Consider the following 23491-nt stretch of genomic DNA (forward strand, 5'->3'; position numbering starts at 1 on the left):
TAATTGTATGGGTGAACACCTTATAGTTTCATTGTATTGACATTCCCAGCCTTATTTACAGTCGTCCGTTTTTGTTCAAAATATGAAGTCATTGAAACTGAAACACTGCATCCCGAATGGGTGGAGGCAGCAAACCATGTTCTAGGCCAGCCACAATTTACACCCTGATAGAAATATGTTTTGGACTACCAAGAAAGGTATTGGTGAATTATATTAATCATGCATCTATTCTGCCAACAATACCTTACTGTACAACATGGAATTATGAGTCAAAGAGAACCTTTTTTTTTCTTATAAAGTTGGTTTTGAAGCATAAACTGGGAATTTTATATGTTTTACTGATATTATGATTGTCCGTTTGTTTCATATCTGCAAAGTAGTTCAAATGCTGTCAGTTCCACTTTAAATACTTCAAAATCAGTCAAATATACAGTATTTGGTTCTTTGAGCTTGATGCCAATAAGTATAAAGTAAGGAAAAATGTGACCTGTAATTGTTTTTGTATGTGCCAGAAATGTATTTGTGCTGCTTTTTCCAAGAAGGACCATCGTGATTGTATCAGATGTTATCGCAGAATAAAGAGTTGATAAGCTAAACATTGTGGCCATTAGGGTATATTCACTTGTTCTCTCTGGTGGTTTAGCCATCTATCAAATTTTGTTTACAATATTTCATGGTATTGTGAATAATCAATTTGTTATGATGAGAAGGAATTCAAGAAAACAGCCAACAGACCTAGAAACATATTTAAATACATTTTATTTGCAATGTCCAGCAATGCAATATGGTATGAATCAACAGATGTACAGTGTGTTTTTACAAGTACAAAATATTTCCTGAATAGTAAACTGTATGCAGTGATACTAATGCAAGTCCTTTATAAAAATCCCTGACTTTAGTCAATCTCTTCAATGGTTGGGCCTTGGGAGCTGTCACCAGAGCTGGCCCGTGCCTGATCTCCACAGCAACCTGTGGGCATCCCTCCCTGCTGGTACAGCTTGGTAATGATAGGCTGGCATACTTTCTCCAGCTCCTTTAGCTGATGCTCATACTCCTCTTTGTCGCCCAGCTGGTTGTTCTCCAACCAGGAAATGGTCTGGTCGCACCTGTCCACCACTTTCTTTTTGTCCTCCTGGCTGATCTTGCCTTTCATGTTGTCGTCCTCCACGCTGCTCTTCATATTGAAGGCGTACGACTCCAGGGAGTTCTTGGCAGCTATCTTCTCCCTCTGTGCGTCATCCTCAGCTTTGTATTTGTCAGCGTCCTGCACCATCCTCTCAATATCCTCTTTGCTGAGCCGGCCCTTGTCGTTGGTGATGGTGATCTTGTTCTCTTTGCCCGTGCTCTTGTCCACCGCTGATACGTTCAGAATGCCGTTGGCGTCGATGTCAAAGGTCACCTCGATCTGAGGGACTCCTCGTGGGGCAGGGGGGATCCCAGAAAGCTCAAACTTCCCCAGGAGGTTGTTGTCCTTGGTCATGGCTCTCTCTCCCTCGTAGACCTGGATCATGACCCCGGGCTGGTTGTCGGAGTAAGTGGTGAAGGTCTGGGTCTGTTTGGATGGGATGGTGGTGTTGCGTTTGATCAGGGCGGTCATGACCCCTCCGGCGGTTTCGATGCCCAGGGACAGGGGAGCCACATCCAGCAGCAGCAGGTCCTGGACGTTCTCAGACTTGTCGCCAGACAAGATGGCCGCCTGGATGGCAGCGCCGTAGGCCACCGCCTCGTCTGGGTTGATGCTCTTGTTTAGCTCTCGGCCGTTGAAAAAGTCCTGCAGGAGCTTCTGGACCTTGGGGATCCGGGTGGAGCCTCCGACCAGGACGACGTCGTGAATTTGGGCCTTGTCCATCTTGGCATCCCCGAGGGCTTTCTCCACAGGCTCCAGGGTTCCCCTGAAGAGGTCGGAACACATTTCCTCAAAACGAGCCCTGGTGATGGAGGTGTAGAAGTCGATGCCCTCAAAAAGAGAGTCAATCTCAATGCTGGCCTGGGAGCTGGAGGACAGTGTTCTCTTGGCCCTCTCGCAGGCTGTCCTCAGCCTCCTCAGAGCCCGCTTGTTCTGGCTGATGTCCTTCTTGTGTTTCCTCTTGAACTCCTCCACAAAGTGACTGACCAGGCGGTTGTCAAAATCCTCCCCGCCCAGGTGAGTGTCTCCAGCTGTGGCCTTCACCTCAAAGATCCCATCCTCGATGGTCAGGATGGACACGTCAAAAGTGCCCCCACCCAGGTCAAAAATCAGGACGTTGCGTTCCCTGGACATGCCTTTGTCCATGCCGTAGGCGATGGCTGCCGCCGTGGGCTCGTTGATGATCCTCAGCACATTCAGCCCAGCGATCACTCCAGCGTCCTTAGTGGCCTGTCTCTGTGAATCGTTGAAGTAGGCAGGGACTGTGATGACTGCATTGGACACCTTCTGGCCCAGGTAAGCCTCAGCGATCTCCCTCATCTTCACCAGGACCATGGAGGAGATCTCCTCTGGGTTGAAGGATTTGTTCTCACCTTTGTAATCGACCTGAACTTTAGGCTTTCCTCCGTCGCTGACCACCTTGAAGGGCCAGTGCTTCATGTCGGCTTGCACGACCTGATCGTTGAACTTTCGGCCAATCAGGCGTTTGGCGTCGAAAACGGTGTTGTTGGGGTTCATGGCCACCTGGTTCTTTGCTGCGTCTCCGATAAGTCTCTCAGTGTCTGTGAAGGCCACATAGCTGGGTGTGGTCCTGTTGCCCTGGTCGTTGGCGATGATCTCCACTTTGCCATGCTGGAACACCCCCACACAGGAGTAGGTGGTGCCCAGGTCAATGCCGATAGACGGGCCTTTAGCTGATGACATCTTGATGGTTTGGAGTTAGTTGCCTACAAATGAATTAAATAATATTTTAGAAATTTATATTATTCTACGAAAACCTAGGTGCAAGTAATGACAATCTCCACCAACAGAGATGTTAGCATAAATATACTTGAATAACAACCAGACCTGAGTTCAAATACATGCGTATTTAAGTATTTCTAATTCTTATTTTCTGTGTATTTGAGTATTTTCAAATAATGTGGCCACTTCTATTTAAAGTATTTTCAAATCATTTTATTGAAATACTATTTTAACTATTTTCAAATACTTATCTCCAAATACATTTCAAATACACCTTGGAACAAACAATCCTGGGTTCAAATGCATGGAATATTTAAATATTTTCATTTTAAAATACACTTGTCTGTGTATTTGAGTATTTTCAAATACATGGTAATACTTTCCAAATGTATTTCCAAACACATTCCAATACTCAACTACTTATATTTCAAAATGTACTGGTATTTTAAAGTCCTTGAAAAACAATAATAAGCATTTGAACCCAGGTCTGAAAACAACACTGTTGTCAATGTTTGTGTTATATATTAGTGTTAGACACAATCATTTCTACTAATCTATTACAGAGAAACTATTTTCACAACAGGCCTCCATGTTTTCTATGAACACTCCTGAATAATATTGTGTTATCTTCACAGAATTAGAGCAATGATGAACAAATAACTAATTACAATAAAATAATAATATGCTACAAAAAAAATGTAGGCATAGTCTGTCCAATGAATATTATTATAATATTATATGTTTATAATATTATTACTTTATTAGTTAACCAAATATTCTGGCATAATGTTATAGCTAAATCAGCTATGTCCACACAACCAACAAAGCATCATTGTTTATTCTATCAAGTTTATAACTGTCACAGCCATTATAAAAATAGGGTCCTGAATTCATTCCCCTTTACTTACAGTTTATGAATGTAGAGGTCTGTTGAACGTATCTCTTCTCTTTTCTTGCTTTCTTTTCCCTTTAGTATTCTCGTTGAGTCGATGTTTGAATCTGAATGTACTGGTACTGAATGTACCAGAATATATACCATCCCCATTACCCAAAAATAGCACTCATGATTTCTAGCCATTTCTCGAACTCTCCGACTGCATTGCTCAAGAGAGCGCAGCATTCCTGTGCAATGACGCAGGCTGCGAGGCGTATGCAAATGAACGTTCTCGTTATTCCAGAGCGTTCGAGAGGCGCGGAGACCTGTCCAGAACGCACACACACAACACACTAATAGTGAAACCATTATTTGTATTGATTAAAATGATCAAAAACCGTTAATGATTCAAATTTCAACACAAATGAAACAGCATCCGGTTCAACCTTATTCAGTCGACATTTCAGTCTATCGGCCACATTGCAGTTCCTCAACAGTTCACGAGATGTCAGTCTATACGTTGTTTTCTCACTAATGAATAAAAAATAAAAAAATTATTTCACCTTTATTTAACCAGGTAGGCTAGTTGAGAACAAGTTCTCATTTGCAACTGCGACCTGGCCAAGATAAAGCATAGCAGTGTGAACAGACAACACAGAGTTACACATGGAGTAAACAATTAACAAGTCAATAACACAGTAGAAAAAAAGGGGAGTCTATATACAATGTGTGCAAAAGGCATGAGGAGGTAGGCGAATAATTACAATATTGCAGATAAACACTGGAGTGATAAATGATCAGATGATCATGTACAGGTAGAGAGAGATATTGGTGTGCAAAAGAGCAGAAAAGTAAATAAATAAAACTGTGGGGATGAGGTAGGTGAAAATGGGTGGGCTATTTACCAATAGATTATGTACAGCTGCAGCGATCGGTTAGCTGCTCAGATAGCTGATGTTTGAAGTTGGTGAGGGAGATAAAAGTCTCCAACTTCAGCGATTTTTGCAATTCGTTCCAGTCACAGGCAGCAGAGTACTGGAACGAAAGGCGGCCGAATGAGGTGTTGGCTTTAGGGATGATCAGTGAGATACACCTGCTGGAGCGCGTGCTACGGATGGATGGGTGTTGCCATCGTGACCAGTGAACTGAGATAAGGCGGAGCTTTACCTAGCATGGCCTTGTAGATGACCTGGAGCCAGTGGGTCTGGCGACGAATATGTAGCGAGGGCCAGCCGACTAGAGCATACAAGTCGCAGTGGTGGGTAGTATAAGGTGCTTTAGTGGCAAAATGGATGGCACTGTGATAAACTGCATCCAGTTTGCTGAGTAGAGTGTTGGAAGCAATTTTGTAGATGACATCGCCAAAGTCGAGGATCGGTAGGATAGTCAGTTTTACTAGGGTAAGCTTGGCAGCGTGAGTGAAGGAGGCTTTGTTGCGGAATAGAAAGCCGACTCTTGATTTGATTTTCGATTGGAGATGTTTGATATGGGTCCGGAAGGAGAGTTTGCAGTCTAGCCAGACACCTAGGTACTTATAGGTGTCCACATATTCAAGGTCGGAACCATCCAGTTTGGTGATGCTAGTCGGGCATGCGGGTGCAGGCAGCGATCGGTTGAAAAGCATGCATTTGGTTTTACTAGCGTTTAAGAGCAGTTGGAGGCCACGGAAGGAGTGTTGTATGGCATTGAAGCTCGTTTGGAGGTTAGATAGCACAGTGTCTAATGACAGGCCGACAGTATATAGAATGGTGTCGTCTGCGTAGAGGTGGATCAGGGAATCGCCCGCAGCAAGAGCAACATCATTGATATATACAGAGAAAAGAGTCGGCCCGAGAATTGAACCCTGTGGCACCCCCATAGAGACTGCCAGAGGACCGGACAGCATGCCCTCTATGAACACTAATAGACATGTATTGTAAGAGAATTGAGTGCCTACTGCACAAGTGGTATGTGCAACTCACCACAAGTTAATGTGCCTCCAGGGAAGATCATTTTTGTTGTATTTAAGCCAGACTATTTAAGATATCCAGTATTAATTGTTAAATGAAAGACAAATGATGAACACACTGGCTAATCCTTCTCTATTGTTATGTTCTGTTAATTACTGATGTCCCCTTTAAGGATGGAGCGCCCTTGGTCATGCGCAGTATTGTTCTATGTTATTCTGGTACTAACTAGTTTGAGTAAATGTGAAACTCCAGTTCAATTGCTTGTATTCAGAGGAGTCTTTCTTATTACATAAATAAGTACTAAGTGTTAAGACACATCTATTCTATTCTAGTCAATGTTATTCTGTTCTAAACCATTCTAGTCTACCCTATTCCATACTGATGGCCTATCAGTTCACATTTGCTTACCAAAAACAAGATATCTCCATGATATCCCCATCATGAGGATATCTTGTTAATGCTAAGCAAATGTGAACTCCTTGTGACATTCTCCTGTGAATTTTAATTACAAAAACCACAAATGGTAGCTAAAGTATTTGCTAATATGCATTGCATTCAGAAAGTATTCAGACCCCTTGACTTTTTCCACAATTTGTTACATTACAGCCTTATTCTAAAAATGTATGAAATTATTTTTTTCGTCATCAGGGCTGAATACCTATATAAATAAGGTATTTCTGTTTTTATTTTTAATAAAAATGAGACAAATTTAAAAAATATATATGTTTTTGCTTTGTTATTATGAGGTATAATAGGTTCTAAAAATGTATGAAATTATTTTTTTCATCATCAGTCAACACACAATACCTCATAATGACAAAGCAAAAACATATATTTTTTTAAATAGTCTCATATTTATTAAAAATAAAAACAGAAATACCTTATTTCGCTAGCAGCTTACCACCCTGCATACCACTGCTGGCTTGCTTTTGAAGCTCAGCAGGGTTGGTCCTGGTCAGTCCTTTGATGGGAGACCAGATGCTGCTGGAAGTGGTGTTGGAGGGCCAGTAGGAGGCACTCTTTCCTCTGGTCTAAAAAAAAGATATATCTCAATGTCCCAGGGCAGTGATTGGGGACATTGCCCTGTGTAGGGTGCCATCTTTTGGATGGGATGTTAAACGGGTGTCCTGACTCTCTGAGGTCATTAAAGATCCCATGGCACTTATCGTAAGAGTAGGGGTGTTAACCCCGGTGTCCTGGCTAAATTCCCAATTTGACCTTCAAACCATCATGGTCACCTAATAATCCCCAGTTGACAATTTGCTCATTAATCTCCCTCCTCTCCCCTGTAACTATTACCCAGGTCGTTGCTGCAAACGAGAATGTGATCTCAGTCAACATACCTGGTAAAATAACAGATAAATAAAAAATGTATAAAAAATGTACATAAGTATTCAGCCCTGGATACTTATGAGTGTAGAGGTGCTCAAAGATGGCCTCTGGTGGTCTGATTGAGCATTAATGGCAACAATGGCTGACAGTAAAATACTATGATTTCACGCACTTTAAGTCGCCTTACCATATCAGAATGCAACTACTAAATGAGGACACCCTTCACACTATATACACAGCAGTGCCGGTTGGTGCCGTTCAAGATTATGGAGGATTTTGTTTGATTACCATGGCCTTATTTCGATGACTGTCATTCATATTCCCATTCACCCAGCTCAATGTCACATCAATAGGTTTAGGCTACTCCATGATACTCAAATTGTCCCTAAACCAATCAAGATATTGCTACAACCTATAGCATAGAAATGAAAGTTTATACCGTAGGTGCACAGGTCGAGAGACAAATTGGAGTGATCAAGGTGACAGGCAGAGACACATTCAATCCCACCTTGCATTTTGCACACTCTTGCCTGCATCTAGCTGATCTGGGGTGTATAATCTTTAGTCCAAGTAGTTGCAAAACGTTACAAAAGTTTCTATTGGACAAATTCAGGTAGGTCCCGCCCCATTCCGTTCTGTTTAAGAAACATTTTGCAACAGAATCGGCAGAATGGATACACCCCTGATCACACACACACACAGTTAAATTTCATAGCAGCCACATTGAGCATTATCACTTTACTTGTTGTAAAATTCATTCTCGCATCTACAAGCTTTCCTCCTCTCAGCTTTTCCCTTCACTTGTGGACTTCAGTACACAACACAACAGCTATCTGTGACTAGGCACAAAAACCTCTCCTTACCAAACCGTCACACCATAACCACTAACCGCTACACAACCTACATTGTCACCATATCAAGGTTATAGTAAAACAAAACCAAATAGAACCAACACATTAGTAAACCCACAATCCAATCCCAAGTGTACAATCACGCATTACAGTGTACAGCAAGAAGTTTAGCAGTTAAACCGGCGGGCCCCGGTGTCCATACATTTATAAAACCAAAAGCTTACATTGACTTGGAAGAGTTGCAGTGTTGAATAGCCTTAGCCAACTAGCTAACATAAATAGCATTTCTCTCTGTTTGAGTCAGGTTCTTTGGGTAGAATAAATTAGCTGCAATACCTAAGTGAAAGGTAGACTAAGAAGAAGAAAAAATCTAATGAAATATAGCTAGCTCTCTCTCTCTATGCTGCTTCAACTATTGCCTTTTTCTCTTTGAGTCAACTACTCATTGCAGTGCTAGCTAGCTGTAGCTTATGCTTTCAGTACTAAATTAATGATCAGATCCTTTGTATGGAAAACTTGTTAGTTCATACTGCAAGAGCTCTGATAGGTTGGAGGATGTCCTCCAGGTGTAGTCATAATTATTGTGTAAGTCTATGGAATGTGGTGAGAACCACGAGGCTCCTAGGTTTTGAATTATTGAAGTCAATGTACCCAACGAATTCGCCAGACAAAGGCTATTTCTTTTACAAAACAACTGGCCATTGTTTTATTTGAAAGAATATGGCCCTTTATAATGTCCACTTATGTTCATATGCTGTATATAGCATCTTAACGTTTTAAAACAAAATAGATCAATCATTTGTCCAGCCTTTGTTGCTACACTTGCAGATGTCCATAATATGCTGCGACCCTAATCAAAAAGTATTTATCACCAAATAACAACAACTTAGCTATAGGTTGTTGTGACATTTGAACTGAAAACATGTTTTTCATTGAATGAAATAATAATTGTATGGGTGAACACCTTATAGTTTCATTGTATTGACATTCCCAGCCTTATTTACAGTCGTCCGTTTTTGTTCAAAATATGAAGTCATTGAAACTGAAACACTGCATCCCAAATGGGTGGAGGCAGCAAACCATGTTCTAGGCCAGCCACAATTTACACCCTGATAGAAATATGTTTTGGACAACCAAGAAATGTATTGGTGAATTATATTAATCATGCATCTATTCTGCCAACAATACCTTACTGTACAACATGGAATTTTGAGTCAAATAGAACCTTCTTTTTTTTTTAAACCTCTTATAAAGTTGGTTTTGAAGCATAAACTGGGAATTTTATATGTTTTACTGATATTATGATTGTCCGTTTGTTTCATATCTGCAAAGTAGTTCAAATGCTGTCAGTTCCACTTTAAATACTCCAAAATCAGTCAAATATACAGTATTTGGTTCTTTGAGCTTGACACCAATAAGTACAAAGTAAGTAAAAATGTGACCTGTAATTGTTTTTATATGTGCCAGAAATGTATTTGTGCCTCTTTTTCCAAGAAGGACCATAGTGATTGTATCAGATGTTATCGCAGAATAAAGACTTGATAAGCTAAATATTGTGGCCATTAGGGTATATTCACTTGTTCTCTCTGGTGGTTTAGCCATCTATCAAAGTTTTGTTTACAATATTTCATGATATTGTGTAAAAAATGTGAATAATCAATGTGTTATGATGAGAAGGAATTCAAGAAAACAGCCAACAGACCTAGAAACATATTTAAATACATTTTATTTGCAATGTCCAGCAATGCAATATGGTATGAATCAACAGATGTACAGTGTGTTTTTACAAGTACAAAATATTTCCTGAATAGTAAACTGTATGCAGTGATACTAATGCATTTTGAAAAGTCCTTTATAAAAATCCCTGACTTTAGTCAATCTCTTCAATGGTTGGGCCTTGGGAGCTGTCACCAGAGCTGGCCCGTGCCTGATCTCCACAGCAACCTGTGGGCATCCCTCCCTGCTGGTACAGCTTGGTAATGATAGGCTGGCATACTTTCTCCAGCTCCTTTAGCTGATGCTCATACTCCTCTTTGTCGCCCAGCTGGTTGTTCTCCAACCAGGAAATGGTCTGGTCGCACCTGTCCACCACTTTCTTTTTGTCCTCCTGGCTGATCTTGCCTTTCATGTTGTCGTCCTCCACGCCGCTCTTCATATTGAAGGCGTACGACTCCAGGGAGTTCTTGGCAGCTATCTTCTCCCTCTGTGCGTCATCCTCAGCTTTGTATTTGTCAGCGTCCTGCACCATCCTCTCAATATCCTCTTTGCTGAGCCGGCCCTTGTCGTTGGTGATGGTGATCTTGTTCTCTTTGCCCGTGCTCTTGTCCACCGCTGATACGTTCAGAATGCCGTTGGCGTCGATGTCAAAGGTCACCTCGATCTGAGGGACTCCTCGTGGGGCAGGGGGGATCCCAGAAAGCTCAAACTTCCCCAGGAGGTTGTTGTCCTTGGTCATGGCTCTCTCTCCCTCGTAGACCTGGATCATGACCCCGGGCTGGTTGTCGGAGTAAGTGGTGAAGGTCTGGGTCTGTTTGGATGGGATGGTGGTGTTGCGTTTGATCAGGGCGGTCATGACCCTCCGGCGGTTTCTATGCCCAGGGACAGGGGAGCCACATCCAGCAGCAGCAGGTCCTGGACGTTCTCAGACTTGTCGCCAGACAAGATGGCCGCCTGGATGGCAGCGCCGTAGGCCACCGCCTCGTCTGGGTTGATGCTCTTGTTTAGCTCTCGGCCGTTGAAAAAGTCCTGCAGGAGCTTCTGGACCTTGGGGATCCGGGTGGAGCCTCCGACCAGGACGACGTCGTGAATTTGGGCCTTGTCCATCTTGGCATCCCCGAGGGCTTTCTCCACAGGCTCCAGGGTTCCCCTGAAGAGGTCGGAACACATTTCCTCAAAACGAGCCCTGGTGATGGAGGTGTAGAAGTCGATGCCCTCAAAAAGAGAGTCAATCTCAATGCTGGCCTGGGAGCTGGAGGACAGTGTTCTCTTGGCCCTCTCGCAGGCTGTCCTCAGCCTCCTCAGAGCCCGCTTGTTCTGGCTGATGTCCTTCTTGTGTTTCCTCTTGAACTCCTCCACAAAGTGACTGACCAGGCGGTTGTCAAAATCCTCCCCGCCCAGGTGAGTGTCTCCAGCTGTGGCCTTCACCTCAAAGATCCCATCCTCGATGGTCAGGATGGACACGTCAAAAGTGCCCCCACCCAGGTCAAAAATCAGGACGTTGCGTTCCCTGGACATGCCTTTGTCCATGCCGTAGGCGATGGCTGCCGCCGTGGGCTCGTTGATGATCCTCAGCACATTCAGCCCAGCGATCACTCCAGCGTCCTTAGTGGCCTGTCTCTGTGAATCGTTGAAGTAGGCAGGGACTGTGATGACTGCATTGGACACCTTCTGGCCCAGGTAAGCCTCAGCGATCTCCCTCATCTTCACCAGGACCATGGAGGAGATCTCCTCTGGGTTGAAGGATTTGTTCTCACCTTTGTAATCGACCTGAACTTTAGGCTTTCCTCCGTCGCTGACCACCTTGAAGGGCCAGTGCTTCATGTCGGCTTGCACGACCTGATCGTTGAACTTTCGGCCAATCAGGCGTTTGGCGTCGAAAACGGTGTTGTTGGGGTTCATGGCCACCTGGTTCTTTGCTGCGTCTCCGATAAGTCTCTCAGTGTCTGTGAAGGCCACATAGCTGGGTGTGGTCCTGTTGCCCTGGTCGTTGGCGATGATCTCCACTTTGCCATGCTGGAACACCCCCACACAGGAGTAGGTGGTGCCCAGGTCAATGCCGATAGACGGGCCTTTAGCTGATGACATCTTGATGGTTTGGCGTTAGTTGCCTACAAATGAATTAAATCATATTTTAGAAATGGATATTATTCTACGAAAACCTAGGTGCAAGTAATGACAATCTCCACCAACAGAGATGTTAGCATAAATATACTTGAATAACAACCAGACCTGGGTTCAAATACATGCGTATTTAAGTATTTCTAATTCTTATTTTCTCTGTATTTGAGTATTTTCAATTAATGTGGCCACTTCTATTTAAAGTATTTTCAAATCATTTTATTGAAATACTATTTTAACTATTTTCAAATACTTATCTCCAAATACATTTCAAATACACCTTGGAACAAACAATCCTGGGTTCAAATGCATGGAATATTTAAATATTTTCATTTTAAAATACACTTGTCTGTGTATTTGAGTATTTTCAAATACATGGTAATACTTTCCAAATGTATTTCCAAACACATTCCAATACTCAACTACTTATATTTCAAAATGTACTGGTATTTTAAAGTCCTTGAAAAACAATAATAAGCATTTGAACCCAGGTCTGAAAACAACACTGTTGTCAATGTGTGTGTTATATATTAGTGTTAGACACAATCATTTCTACTAATCTATTACAGAGAAACTATTTTCACAACAGGCCTCCATTTATTTCTATGAACACTCCTGAATAATGTTGTGTTATCTTCACAGAATTAGAGCAATGATGAACAAATAACTAATTACAATAAAATAATAATATGCTACAAAAAAATGTAGGCATAGTCTGTCCAATGAATATTATTATAATATTATATGTTTATAATATTATTACTTTATTAGTTAACCAAATATTCTGGCATAATGTTATAGCTAAATCAGCTATGTCCACACAACCAACATAGCATCATTGTTTATTCTATCAAGTTTATAACTGTCACAGCCATTATAAAAATAGGGTCCTGAATTCATTCCCCTTTACTTACAGTTTATGAATGTAGAGGTCTGTTGAACGTATCTCTTCTCTTTTCTTGCTTTCTTTTCCCTTTAGTATTCTCGTTGAGTCGATGTTTGAATCTGAATGTACTGGTACTGAATGTACCAGAATATATACCATCCCCATTACCCAAAAAATAGCACTCATGATTTCTAGCCATTTCTCGAACTCTCCGACTGCATTGCTCAAGAGAGCGCAGCATTCCTGTGCAATGACGCAGGCTGCGAGGCGTATGCAAATGAACGTTCTCGTTATTCCAGAGCGTTCGAGAGGCGCGGAGACCTGTCCAGAACGCACACACACAGCACACTAATAGTGAAACCATTATTTGTATTGATTAAAATGATCAAAAACCGTTAATGATTCAAATTTCTACACAAATGAAACAGCATCCGGTTCAACCTTATTCAGTCGACATTTCAGTCTATCAGCCACATTGCAGTTCCTCAACAGTTCACGAGATGTCAGTCTATACGTTGTTTTCTCACTAATAAAAAAAATAAATATATATTTCACCTTTATTTAACCAGGTAGGCTAGTTGAGAACAAGTTCTCATTTGCAACTGCGACCTGGCCAAGATAAAGCATAGCAGTGTGAACAGACAACACAGAATTACACATGGAGTAAACAATTAACAAGTCAATAACACAGTAGAAAAAAGGGGGAGTCTATATACAATGTGTGCAAAAGGCATGAGGAGGTAGGCGAATAATTACAATATTGCAGATTAACACTGGAGTGATAAATGATCAGATGATCATGTACAGGTAGAGAGATATTGGTGTGCAAAAGAGCAGAAAAGTAAATAAATAAAAACTGTGGGGATGAGGTAGGTGAAAATGGGTGGGCTATTTACCAATAGATTATGTACAGCTGCAGCGATCGGTTAGCTGCTCAGATAGCTGATGTTTGAAGTTGGTGAGGGAGATAAACGTCTCCAACTTCAGTGATTTTTGCAATTCGTTCCAGTCACAGGCAGCAGAGTACTGGAACGAAAGGCGGCCGAATGAGGTGTTGGCTTTAGGGATGATCAGTGAGATACACCTGCTGGAGCGCGTGCTACGGATGGATGGGTGTTGCCATCGTGACCAGTGAACTGAGATAAGGCGGAGCTTTACCTAGCATGGCCTTGTAGATGACCTGGAGCCAGTGGGTCTGGCGACGAATATGTAGCGAGGGCCAGCCGACTAGAGCATACAAGTCGCAGTGGTGGGTAGTATAAGGTGCTTTAGTGGCAAAATGGATGGCACTGTGATAAACTGCATCCAGTTTGCTGAGTAGAGTGTTGGAAGCAATTTTGTAGATGACATCGCCAAAGTCGAGGATCGGTAGGATAGTCAGTTTTACTAGGGTAAGCTTGGCAGCGTGAGTGAAGGAGGCTTTGTTGCGGAATAGAAAGCCGACTCTTGATTTGATTTTCGATTGGAGATGTTTGATATGGGTCCGGAAGGAGAGTTTGCAGTCTAGCCAGACACCTAGGTACTTATAGGTGTCCACATATTCAAGGTCGGAACCATCCAGTTTGGTGATGCTAGTCGGGCATGCGGGTGCAGGCAGCGATCAGTTGAAAAGCATGCATTTGGTTTTACTAGCGTTTAAGAGCAGTTGGAGGCCACGGAAGGAGTGTTGTATGGCATTGAAGCTCGTTTGGAGGTTAGATAGCACAGTGTCCAATGACGGGCCGAAGTATATAGAATGGTGTCGTCTGCGTAGAGGTGGATCAGGGAATCGCCCGCAGCAAGAGCAACATCATTGATATATACAGAGAAAAGAGTCGGCCCGAGAATTGAACCCTGTGGCACCCCCATAGAGACTGCCAGAGGACCGGACAGCATGCCCTCTATGAACACTAATAGACATGTATTGTAAGAGAATTGAGTGCCTACTGCACAAGTGGTATGTGCAACTCACCACAAGTTAATGTGCCTCCAGGGAAGATCATTTTTGTTTTATTTAAGCCAGACTATTTAAGATATCCAGTATTAATCGTTAAATGACAGACAAATGATGAACACACTGGCTAATCCTTCTCTATTGTTATGTTCTGTTAATTACTGATGTCCCCTTTAAGGATGGAGCGCCCTTGGTCATGCACAGTATTGTTCTATGTTATTCTGGTACTAACTAGTTTGAATAAATGTGAAACTCCAGTTCAATTGCTTGTATTCAGAGTCTTTCTTATTACATAAATAAGTACTAAGTGTTAAGACACATCTATTCTATTCTAGTCAATGTTATTCTGTTCTAAACCATTCTAGTCTACCCTATTCCATACTGATGGCCTATCAGTTCACATTTGCTTACCAAAAACAAGATATCTCCATGATATCCCCATCATGAGGATATCTTGTTAATGCTAAGCAAATGTGAACTCCTTGTGACATTCTCCTGTGAATTTTAATGACAAAAAACACAAATGGCAGCTGAAGTATTTGCTAATATGCATTGCATTCAGAAAGTATTCAGACCCCTTGACTTTTTCCACAATTTGTTACATTACAGCGTTATTCTAAAAATGTATGAATTTTTTTTTTTCGTCATCAGGGCTGAATACCTATATAAATAAGGTATTTCTGTTTTTATTTTTAATAAATATGAGACCATTTTTTAAAAAATATGTTTTTGCTTTGTTATTATGAGGTATAATAGGTTCTAAAAATGTATGACATAATTTTTTTCATCATCAGTCAACACACAATACCTCATAATGGCAAAGCAAAAACATATATTTTTTAAATAGTCTCATATTTATTAAAAATAAAAACAGAAATAGCTTATTTCGCTAGCAGCTTACCACCCTGCATACCACTGCTGGCTTGCTTTTGAAGCTCAGCAGGGTTGGTCCTGGTCAGTCCCTTGATGGGAGACCAGATGCTGCTGGAAGTGGTGTTGGAGGGCCAGTAGGAGGCACTCTTTCCTCTGGTCTAAAAAAAAGATATATCTCAATGTCCCAGGGCAGTGATTGGGGACATTGCCCTGCGTAGGGTGCCATCTTTTGGATGGGACGTTAAACGGGTGTCCTGACTCTCTGAGGTCATTAAAGATCCCATGGCACTTATCGTAAGAGTAGGGGTGTTAACCCCGGTGTCCTGGCTAAATTTCCAATTTGACCTTCAAACCATCATGGTCACCTAATAATCCCCAGTTGACAATTTGCTCATTAATCTCCCTCCTCTCCCCTGTAACTATTACCCAGGTCGTTGCTGCAAACGAGAATGTGATCTCAGTCAACTTACCTGGTAAAATAACAGATAAATAAAAAATGTATAAAAAATTTACATTAGTATTCAGCCCTGGATACTTATGAGTGTAGAGAGGTGCTCAAAGATGGCCTCTGGTGGTCTGATTGAGCATTAATGGCAACAATGGCTGACAGTAAAATACTATGATTTCACACACTTTAAGTTGCCTTACCATATCAGAATGCAACTACTAGATGAGGACACCCTTCACACTATATACACAGCAGTGCCGTTCAAAATTATGGAGGATTTTGTTTTATTACCATGGCCTTATTTCGATTACAGCATATTGGATGACTGTCATTCATATTCCCATTCACCCAGCTCAATGTAACATCAATAGGTTTAGGCTACTACATGATACTTAAATTTTCCCAATACCAATCAAGAGATTGCTACAACCTATAGCCTAGAAATGAAAGTTTATACCGTAGGTGCACAGGTCGAGAGACAAATTGGAGTGATCAAGGTGACAGGCAGAGACACATTCAATCCCACCTTGCACACTCTTGCCTGCATCTAGCTGATCTGGGGTGTAATCTTTAGTCCAAATAGTTGCAAAACATTTCAAAAGTTTCTATTGGACAAATAAATTCAGGTTGGTCCCGCCCCATTTCGTTCTGTTTAAGAAATATTTTGCAACAGAATCGGCAGAATGAATACACCCCCGATCACACACACACACAGTTAAATTTCATAGCAGCCACATTGAGCATTATCACTTTACTTGTTGTAAAATTCATTCTCGCATCTACAAGCTTTCCTCCTCTCAGCTTTTCCCTTCACTTGTGGACTTCAGTACACAACACAACAGCTATCTGTGACTAGGCACAAAAACCTCTCCTTACCAAACCGTCACACCATAACCACTAACCGCTACACAACCTACATCGTCACCATATCAAGGTTATAGTAAAACAAATACCAAATTAGTAAACCCACAATCCAATCCCAAGTGTACAATCACTCATTACAGTGTACAGCAAGTAGTTTAGCAGTTAAACCGGCGGGCCCCGGTGTCCATACATTTATAAAACCAAAAGCTTACATTGACTTGGAAGAGTTGCAGTGTTGAATAGCCTTAGCCAGCTAGCTAACATAAATAGGATTTCTCTCTGTTTGAGTCAGGTTCTTTGGATAGAATAAATTAGCTGCAATAGCTAAGTGAAAGGTAGATGAAGAAGAAGAAAAAATCTAATGAAATATAGCAAGCTCTCTCTCTCTATGCTGCTTCAACTATTGCCTTTCTCTCTTTGAGTCAGTGCAGTGCTAGCTAGCTGTAGCTTATGCTTTCAGTACTAAATTAATTATCAGATCCTTTGTATGGAAAACTTGTTAGTTCATACTGCAAGAGCTCTGATAGGTTGGAGGATGTCCTCCAGGTGTAGTCATAATTATTGTGTAAGTCTATGGAATGTGGTGAGAACCACAAGGCTCCTAGGTTTTGAATGATTGAAGTCAATGCACCCAACAAATTCGCCAGACAAAGGCTATTTCTTTTACAAAACAACTGGCCATTGTTTTATTCGAAATAATAAATATGCCCTTTATAATGTCCACTTATGTTCATATGCTGTATATAGCATCTTAACGTTTTAAAACAAAATAGATCAATCATTTGTCCAGCCTTTGTTGCTACACTTGCAGATGTCCATAATATGCTGCGACCCTAATCAAAAAGTATTTATCACCAAATAACAACAACTTAGCTATAGGTTGTTGTGACATTTGAACTGAAAACATGTTTTTCATTGAATGAAATAATAATTGTATGGGTGAACACCTTATAGTTTCATTGTATTGACATTCCCAGCCTTATTTACAGTCGTCCGTTTTTGTTCAAAATATGAAGTCATTGAAACTGAAACACTGCAACCCGAATGGGTGGAGGCAGCAAACCATGTTCTAGGCCAGCCACAATTTACACCCTGATAGAAATATGTTTTGGACTACCAAGAAAGGTATTGGTGAATTATATTAATCATGCATCTATTCTGCCAACAATACCTTACTGTACAACATGGAATTATGAGTCAAAGAGAACCTTTTTTTTCTTATAAAGTTGGTTTTGAAGCATAAACTGGGAATTTTATATGTTTTACTGATATTATGATTGTCCGTTTGTTTCATATCTGCAAAGTAGTTCAAATGCTGTCAGTTCCACTTTAAATACTTCAAAATCAGTCAAATATACAGTATTTGGTTCTTTGAGCTTGATGCCAATAAGTATAAAGTAAGGAAAAATGTGACCTGTAATTGTTTTTATATGTGCCAGAAATGTATTTGTGCTGCTTTTTCCAAGAAGGACCATCGTGATTGTATCAGATGTTATCGCAGAATAAAGAGTTGATAAGCTAAACATTGTGGCCATTAGGTATATTCACTTGTTCTCTCTGGTGGTTTAGCCATCTATCAAATTTTGTTTACAATATTTCATGGTATTGTGAATAATCAATTTGTTATGATGAGAAGGAATTCAAGAAAACAGCCAACAGACCTAGAAACATATTTAAATACATTTTATTTGCAATGTCCAGCAATGCAATATGGTATGAATCAACAGATGTACAGTGTGTTTTTACAAGTACAAAATATTTCCTGAATAGTAAACTGTATGCAGTGATACTAATGCAAGTCCTTTATAAAAATCCCTGACTTTAGTCAATCTCTTCAATGGTTGGGCCTTGGGAGCTGTCACCAGAGCTGGCCCGTGCCTGATCTCCACAGCAACCTGTGGGCATCCCTCCCTGCTGGTACAGCTTGGTAATGATAGGCTGGCATACTTTCTCCAGCTCCTTTAGCTGATGCTCATACTCCTCTTTGTCGCCCAGCTGGTTGTTCTCCAACCAGGAAATGGTCTGGTCGCACCTGTCCACCACTTTCTTTTTGTCCTCCTGGCTGATCTTGCCTTTCATGTTGTCGTCCTCCACGCTGCTCTTCATATTGAAGGCGTACGACTCCAGGGAGTTCTTGGCAGCTATCTTCTCCCTCTGTGCGTCATCCTCAGCTTTGTATTTGTCAGCGTCCTGCACCATCCTCTCAATATCCTCTTTGCTGAGCCGGCCCTTGTCGTTGGTGATGGTGATCTTGTTCTCTTTGCCCGTGCTCTTGTCCACCGCTGATACGTTCAGAATGCCGTTGGCGTCGATGTCAAAGGTCACCTCGATCTGAGGGACTCCTCGTGGGGCAGGGGGGATCCCAGAAAGCTCAAACTTCCCCAGGAGGTTGTTGTCCTTGGTCATGGCTCTCTCTCCCTCGTAGACCTGGATCATGACCCCGGGCTGGTTGTCGGAGTAAGTGGTGAAGGTCTGGGTCTGTTTGGATGGGATGGTGGTGTTGCGTTTGATCAGGGCGGTCATGACCCCTCCGGCGGTTTCTATGCCCAGGGACAGGGGAGCCACATCCAGCAGCAGCAGGTCCTGGACGTTCTCAGACTTGTCGCCAGACAAGATGGCCGCCTGGATGGCAGCGCCGTAGGCCACCGCCTCGTCTGGGTTGATGCTCTTGTTTAGCTCTCGGCCGTTGAAAAAGTCCTGCAGGAGCTTCTGGACCTTGGGGATCCGGGTGGAGCCTCCGACCAGGACGACGTCGTGAATTTGGGCCTTGTCCATCTTGGCATCCCCGAGGGCTTTCTCCACAGGCTCCAGGGTTCCCCTGAAGAGGTCGGAACACATTTCCTCAAAACGAGCCCTGGTGATGGAGGTGTAGAAGTCGATGCCCTCAAAAAGAGAGTCAATCTCAATGCTGGCCTGGGAGCTGGAGGACAGTGTTCTCTTGGCCCTCTCGCAGGCTGTCCTCAGCCTCCTCAGAGCCCGCTTGTTCTGGCTGATGTCCTTCTTGTGTTTCCTCTTGAACTCCTCCACAAAGTGACTGACCAGGCGGTTGTCAAAATCCTCCCCGCCCAGGTGAGTGTCTCCAGCTGTGGCCTTCACCTCAAAGATCCCATCCTCGATGGTCAGGATGGACACGTCAAAAGTGCCCCCACCCAGGTCAAAAATCAGGACGTTGCGTTCCCTGGACATGCCTTTGTCCATGCCGTAGGCGATGGCTGCCGCCGTGGGCTCGTTGATGATCCTCAGCACATTCAGCCCAGCGATCACTCCAGCGTCCTTAGTGGCCTGTCTCTGTGAATCGTTGAAGTAGGCAGGGACTGTGATGACTGCATTGGACACCTTCTGGCCCAGGTAAGCCTCAGCGATCTCCCTCATCTTCACCAGGACCATGGAGGAGATCTCCTCTGGGTTGAAGGATTTGTTCTCACCTTTGTAATCGACCTGAACTTTAGGCTTTCCTCCGTCGCTGACCACCTTGAAGGGCCAGTGCTTCATGTCGGCTTGCACGACCTGATCGTTGAACTTTCGGCCAATCAGGCGTTTGGCGTCGAAAACGGTGTTGTTGGGGTTCATGGCCACCTGGTTCTTTGCTGCGTCTCCGATAAGTCTCTCAGTGTCTGTGAAGGCCACATAGCTGGGTGTGGTCCTGTTGCCCTGGTCGTTGGCGATGATCTCCACTTTGCCATGCTGGAACACCCCCACACAGGAGTAGGTGGTGCCCAGGTCAATGCCGATAGACGGGCCTTTAGCTGATGACATCTTGATGGTTTGGAGTTAGTTGCCTACAAATGAATTAAATAATATTTTAGAAATTTATATTATTCTATGAAAACCTAGGTGCAAGTAATGACAATCTCCACCAACAGAGATGTTAGCATAAATATACTTGAATAACAACCAGACCTGGGTTCAAATAAATGCGTATTTAAGTATTTCTAATTCTTATTTTCTGTGTATTTGAGTATTTTCAAATAATGTGGCCACTTCTATTTAAAGTATTTTCAAATCATTTTATTGAAATATTATTTTAACTATTTTCAAATACTTATCTCCAAATACATTTCAAATACACCTTGGAACAAACAATCCTGGGTTCAAATGCATGGAATATTTAAATATTTTCATTTTAAAATACACTTGTCTGTGTATTTGAGTATTTTAAAATACATGGTAATACTTTCCAAATGTATTTCCAAACACATTCCAATATTCAACTACTTATATTTCAAAATGTACTGGTATTTTAAAGTCCTTTAAAAACAATAATAAGCATTTGAACCCAGGTCTGAAAACAACACTGTTGTCAATGTTTGTGTTATATATTAGTGTTAGACACAATCATTTCTACTAATCTATTACAGAGAAACTATTTTCACAACAGGCCTCCATTTATTTCTATGAACACTCCTGAATAATGTTGTGTTATCTTCACAGAATTAGAGCAATGATGAACAAATAACTAATTACAATGAAATAATAATATGCTACAAAAAAAATGTAGGCATAGTCTGTCCAATGAATATTATTATAATATTATATGTTTATTAGTTAACCAAATATTCTGGCATAATGTTATAGCTAAATCAGCTATGTCCACACAACCAACATAGCATCATTGTTTATTCTATCAAGTTTATAACTGTCACAGCCATTATAAAAATAGGGTCCTGAATTAATTCCCCTTTACTTACAGTTTATGAATGTAGAGGTCTGTTGAACGTATATCTTCTATTTTCTTGCTTTCTTTTCCCTTTAGTATTCTCGTTGAGTCGATGTTTGAATCTGAATGTACTGGTACTGAATGTACCAGAATATATACCATCCCCATTACCCAAAAAATAGCACTCATGATTTCTAGCCATTTCTCGAACTCTCCGACTGCATTGCTCAAGAGAGCGCAGCATTCCTGTGCAATGACGCAGGCTGCGAGGCGTATGCAAATGAACGTTCTCGTTATTCCAGAGCGTTCGAGAGGCGCGGAGACCTGTCCAGAACGCACACACACAGCACACTAATAGTGAAACCATTATTTGTATTGATTAAAATGATCATAAACCGTTAATGATTCAAATTTAAACACAAATGAAACAGCATCCGGTTCAACCTTATTCAGTCGACATTTCAGTCTATCGGCCACATTGCAGTTCCTCAACAGTTCACGAGATGTCAGTCTATACGTTGTTTTCAAACTAATGATTTATTTTTTATTTTTTTTATTTCACCTTTATTTAACCAGGTAGGCAAGTTGAGAACAAGTTCTCATTTGCAACTGCGACCTGGCCAAGATAAAGCATAGCAGTGTGAACAGACAACACAGAGTTACACATGGAGTAAACAATTAACAAGTCAATAACACAGTAGAAAAAAGGGGAGTCTATATACAATGTGTGCAAAAGGCATGAGGAGGTAGGCGAATAATTACAATATTGCAGATTAACACTGGAGTGATAAATGATCAGATGATCATGTACAGGTAGAGATATTGGTGTGCAAAAGAGCAGAAAAGTAAATAAATAAAAACTGTGGGGATGAGGTAGGTGAAAATGGGTGGGCTATTTACCAATAGATTATGTACAGCTGCAGCGATCGGTTAGCTGCTCAGATAGCTGATGTTTGAAGTTGGTGAGGGAGATAAACGTCTCCAACTTCAGTGATTTTTGCAATTCCTTCCAGTCACAGGCAGCAGAGTACTGGAACGAAAGGCGGCCGAATGAGGTGTTGGCTTTAGGGATGATCAGTGAGATACACCTGCTGGAGCGCGTGCTACGGATGCGTGTTGCCATCGTGACCAGTGAACTGAGATAAGGCGGAGCTTTACCTAGCATGGCCTTGTAGATGACCTGGAGCCAGTGGGTCTGGCGACAAATATGTAGCGAGGGCCAGCCGACTAGAGCATACAATTCGCAGTGGGGGGTAGTATAAGGTGCTTTAGTGGCAAAACGGATGGCACTGTGACAAACTGCATCCAGTTTTCTGAGTAGAGTGTTGGAAGCAATTTTGTAGATGACATCGCCGAAGTCGAGGATCGGTAGGATAGTCAGTTTTACTAGGGTAAGCTTGGCAGCGTGAGTGAAGGAGGCTTTGTTGCGGAATAGAAAGCCGACTCTTGATTTGATTTTCGATTGGAGATGTTTGATATGGGTCTGGAAGGAGAGTTTGCAGTCTAGCCAGACACCTAGGTACTTATAGGTGTCCACATATTCAAGGTCGGAACCATCCAGTTTGGTGATGCTAGTCGGGCATGCGGGTGCAGGCAGCGGTCGGTTGAAAAGCATGCATTTGGTTTTACTAGCGTTTAAGAGCAGTTGGAGGCCACGGAAGGAGTGTTGTATGGCATTGAAGCTCGTTTGGAGGTTAGATAGCACAGTGTCCAATGACGGGCCGAAAGTATATAGAATGGTGTCGTCTGCGTAGAGGTGGATCAGGGAATCGCCCGCAGCAAGAGCAACATCATTGATATATACAGAGAAAAGAGTCGGCCCGAGAATTGAACCCTGTGGCACCCCCATAGAGACTGCCAGAGGACCGGACAGCATGCCCTCTATGAACACTAATAGACATGTATTGTAAGAGAATTGAGTGCCTACTGCACAAGTGGTATGTGCAACTCACCACAAGTTAATGTGCCTCCAGGGAAGATCATTTTTGTTGTATTTAAACCAGACTATTTAAGATATCCAGTATTAATTGTTAAATGAAAGACAAATGATGAACACACTGGCTAATCCTTCTCTATTGTTATGTTCTGTTAATTACTGATGTCCCCTTTAAGGATGGA

The 23491-nt window shown here is 42.0% G+C and overlaps 3 protein-coding genes across 5 annotated transcripts; all 3 read right to left on the reverse strand.

The window, feature by feature from the left end:
* Positions 1-742: 742 nt before the first annotated feature.
* On the reverse strand, positions 743-21554 carry LOC127914483 (heat shock 70 kDa protein). Of its 3 annotated transcripts, none has more exons than XM_052490882.1 (2): positions 21405-21554; positions 743-2853 (listed from the first exon to the last, which is right to left on the reverse strand). In XM_052490882.1, the coding sequence occupies exon 2, from the start codon at positions 2828-2830 to the stop codon at positions 896-898; it is 1935 nt and encodes a 644-aa protein (XP_052346842.1). In that variant the 5' UTR covers positions 2831-2853; positions 21405-21554; the 3' UTR covers positions 743-895. The 3 variants fall into 3 exon arrangements, with proteins under 3 accessions (XP_052346842.1, XP_052346840.1, XP_052346841.1); XM_052490880.1 differs by lacking the exon at positions 21405-21554 and adding an exon at positions 12627-12775; XM_052490881.1 differs by lacking the exon at positions 21405-21554 and adding an exon at positions 3778-3943.
* Positions 9585-12775, reverse strand: LOC118365263 (heat shock 70 kDa protein). The gene is given in 3 exon segments (XM_052490884.1): positions 9585-10449; positions 10452-11702; positions 12627-12775. Coding segments are annotated over 2 exon segments (1932 nt in total). The 5' UTR covers positions 11680-11702; positions 12627-12775; the 3' UTR covers positions 9585-9745.
* LOC118376275 (heat shock 70 kDa protein) lies at positions 18385-21554 on the reverse strand. The gene is made up of 2 exons (XM_052490883.1): positions 21405-21554; positions 18385-20495 (listed from the first exon to the last, which is right to left on the reverse strand). The coding sequence occupies exon 2, from the start codon at positions 20470-20472 to the stop codon at positions 18538-18540; it is 1935 nt and encodes a 644-aa protein (XP_052346843.1). The 5' UTR covers positions 20473-20495; positions 21405-21554; the 3' UTR covers positions 18385-18537.
* Positions 21555-23491: the final 1937 nt, after the last annotated feature.

This window comes from Oncorhynchus keta, chromosome 32 (genome assembly GCF_023373465.1).
Source record: "Oncorhynchus keta strain PuntledgeMale-10-30-2019 chromosome 32, Oket_V2, whole genome shotgun sequence".
NCBI classification, from domain to species: domain Eukaryota; kingdom Metazoa; phylum Chordata; class Actinopteri; order Salmoniformes; family Salmonidae; genus Oncorhynchus; species Oncorhynchus keta.

Excerpts from the sequence above, each read along its gene's own strand:
- LOC127914483 (XM_052490882.1), bottom strand. The coding sequence starts at position 2,830 with ATGTCATCAGCTAAAGGCCCGTCTATCGGCATTGACCTGGGCACCACC.
- LOC118376275 (XM_052490883.1), bottom strand. The coding sequence starts at position 20,472 with ATGTCATCAGCTAAAGGCCCGTCTATCGGCATTGACCTGGGCACCACC.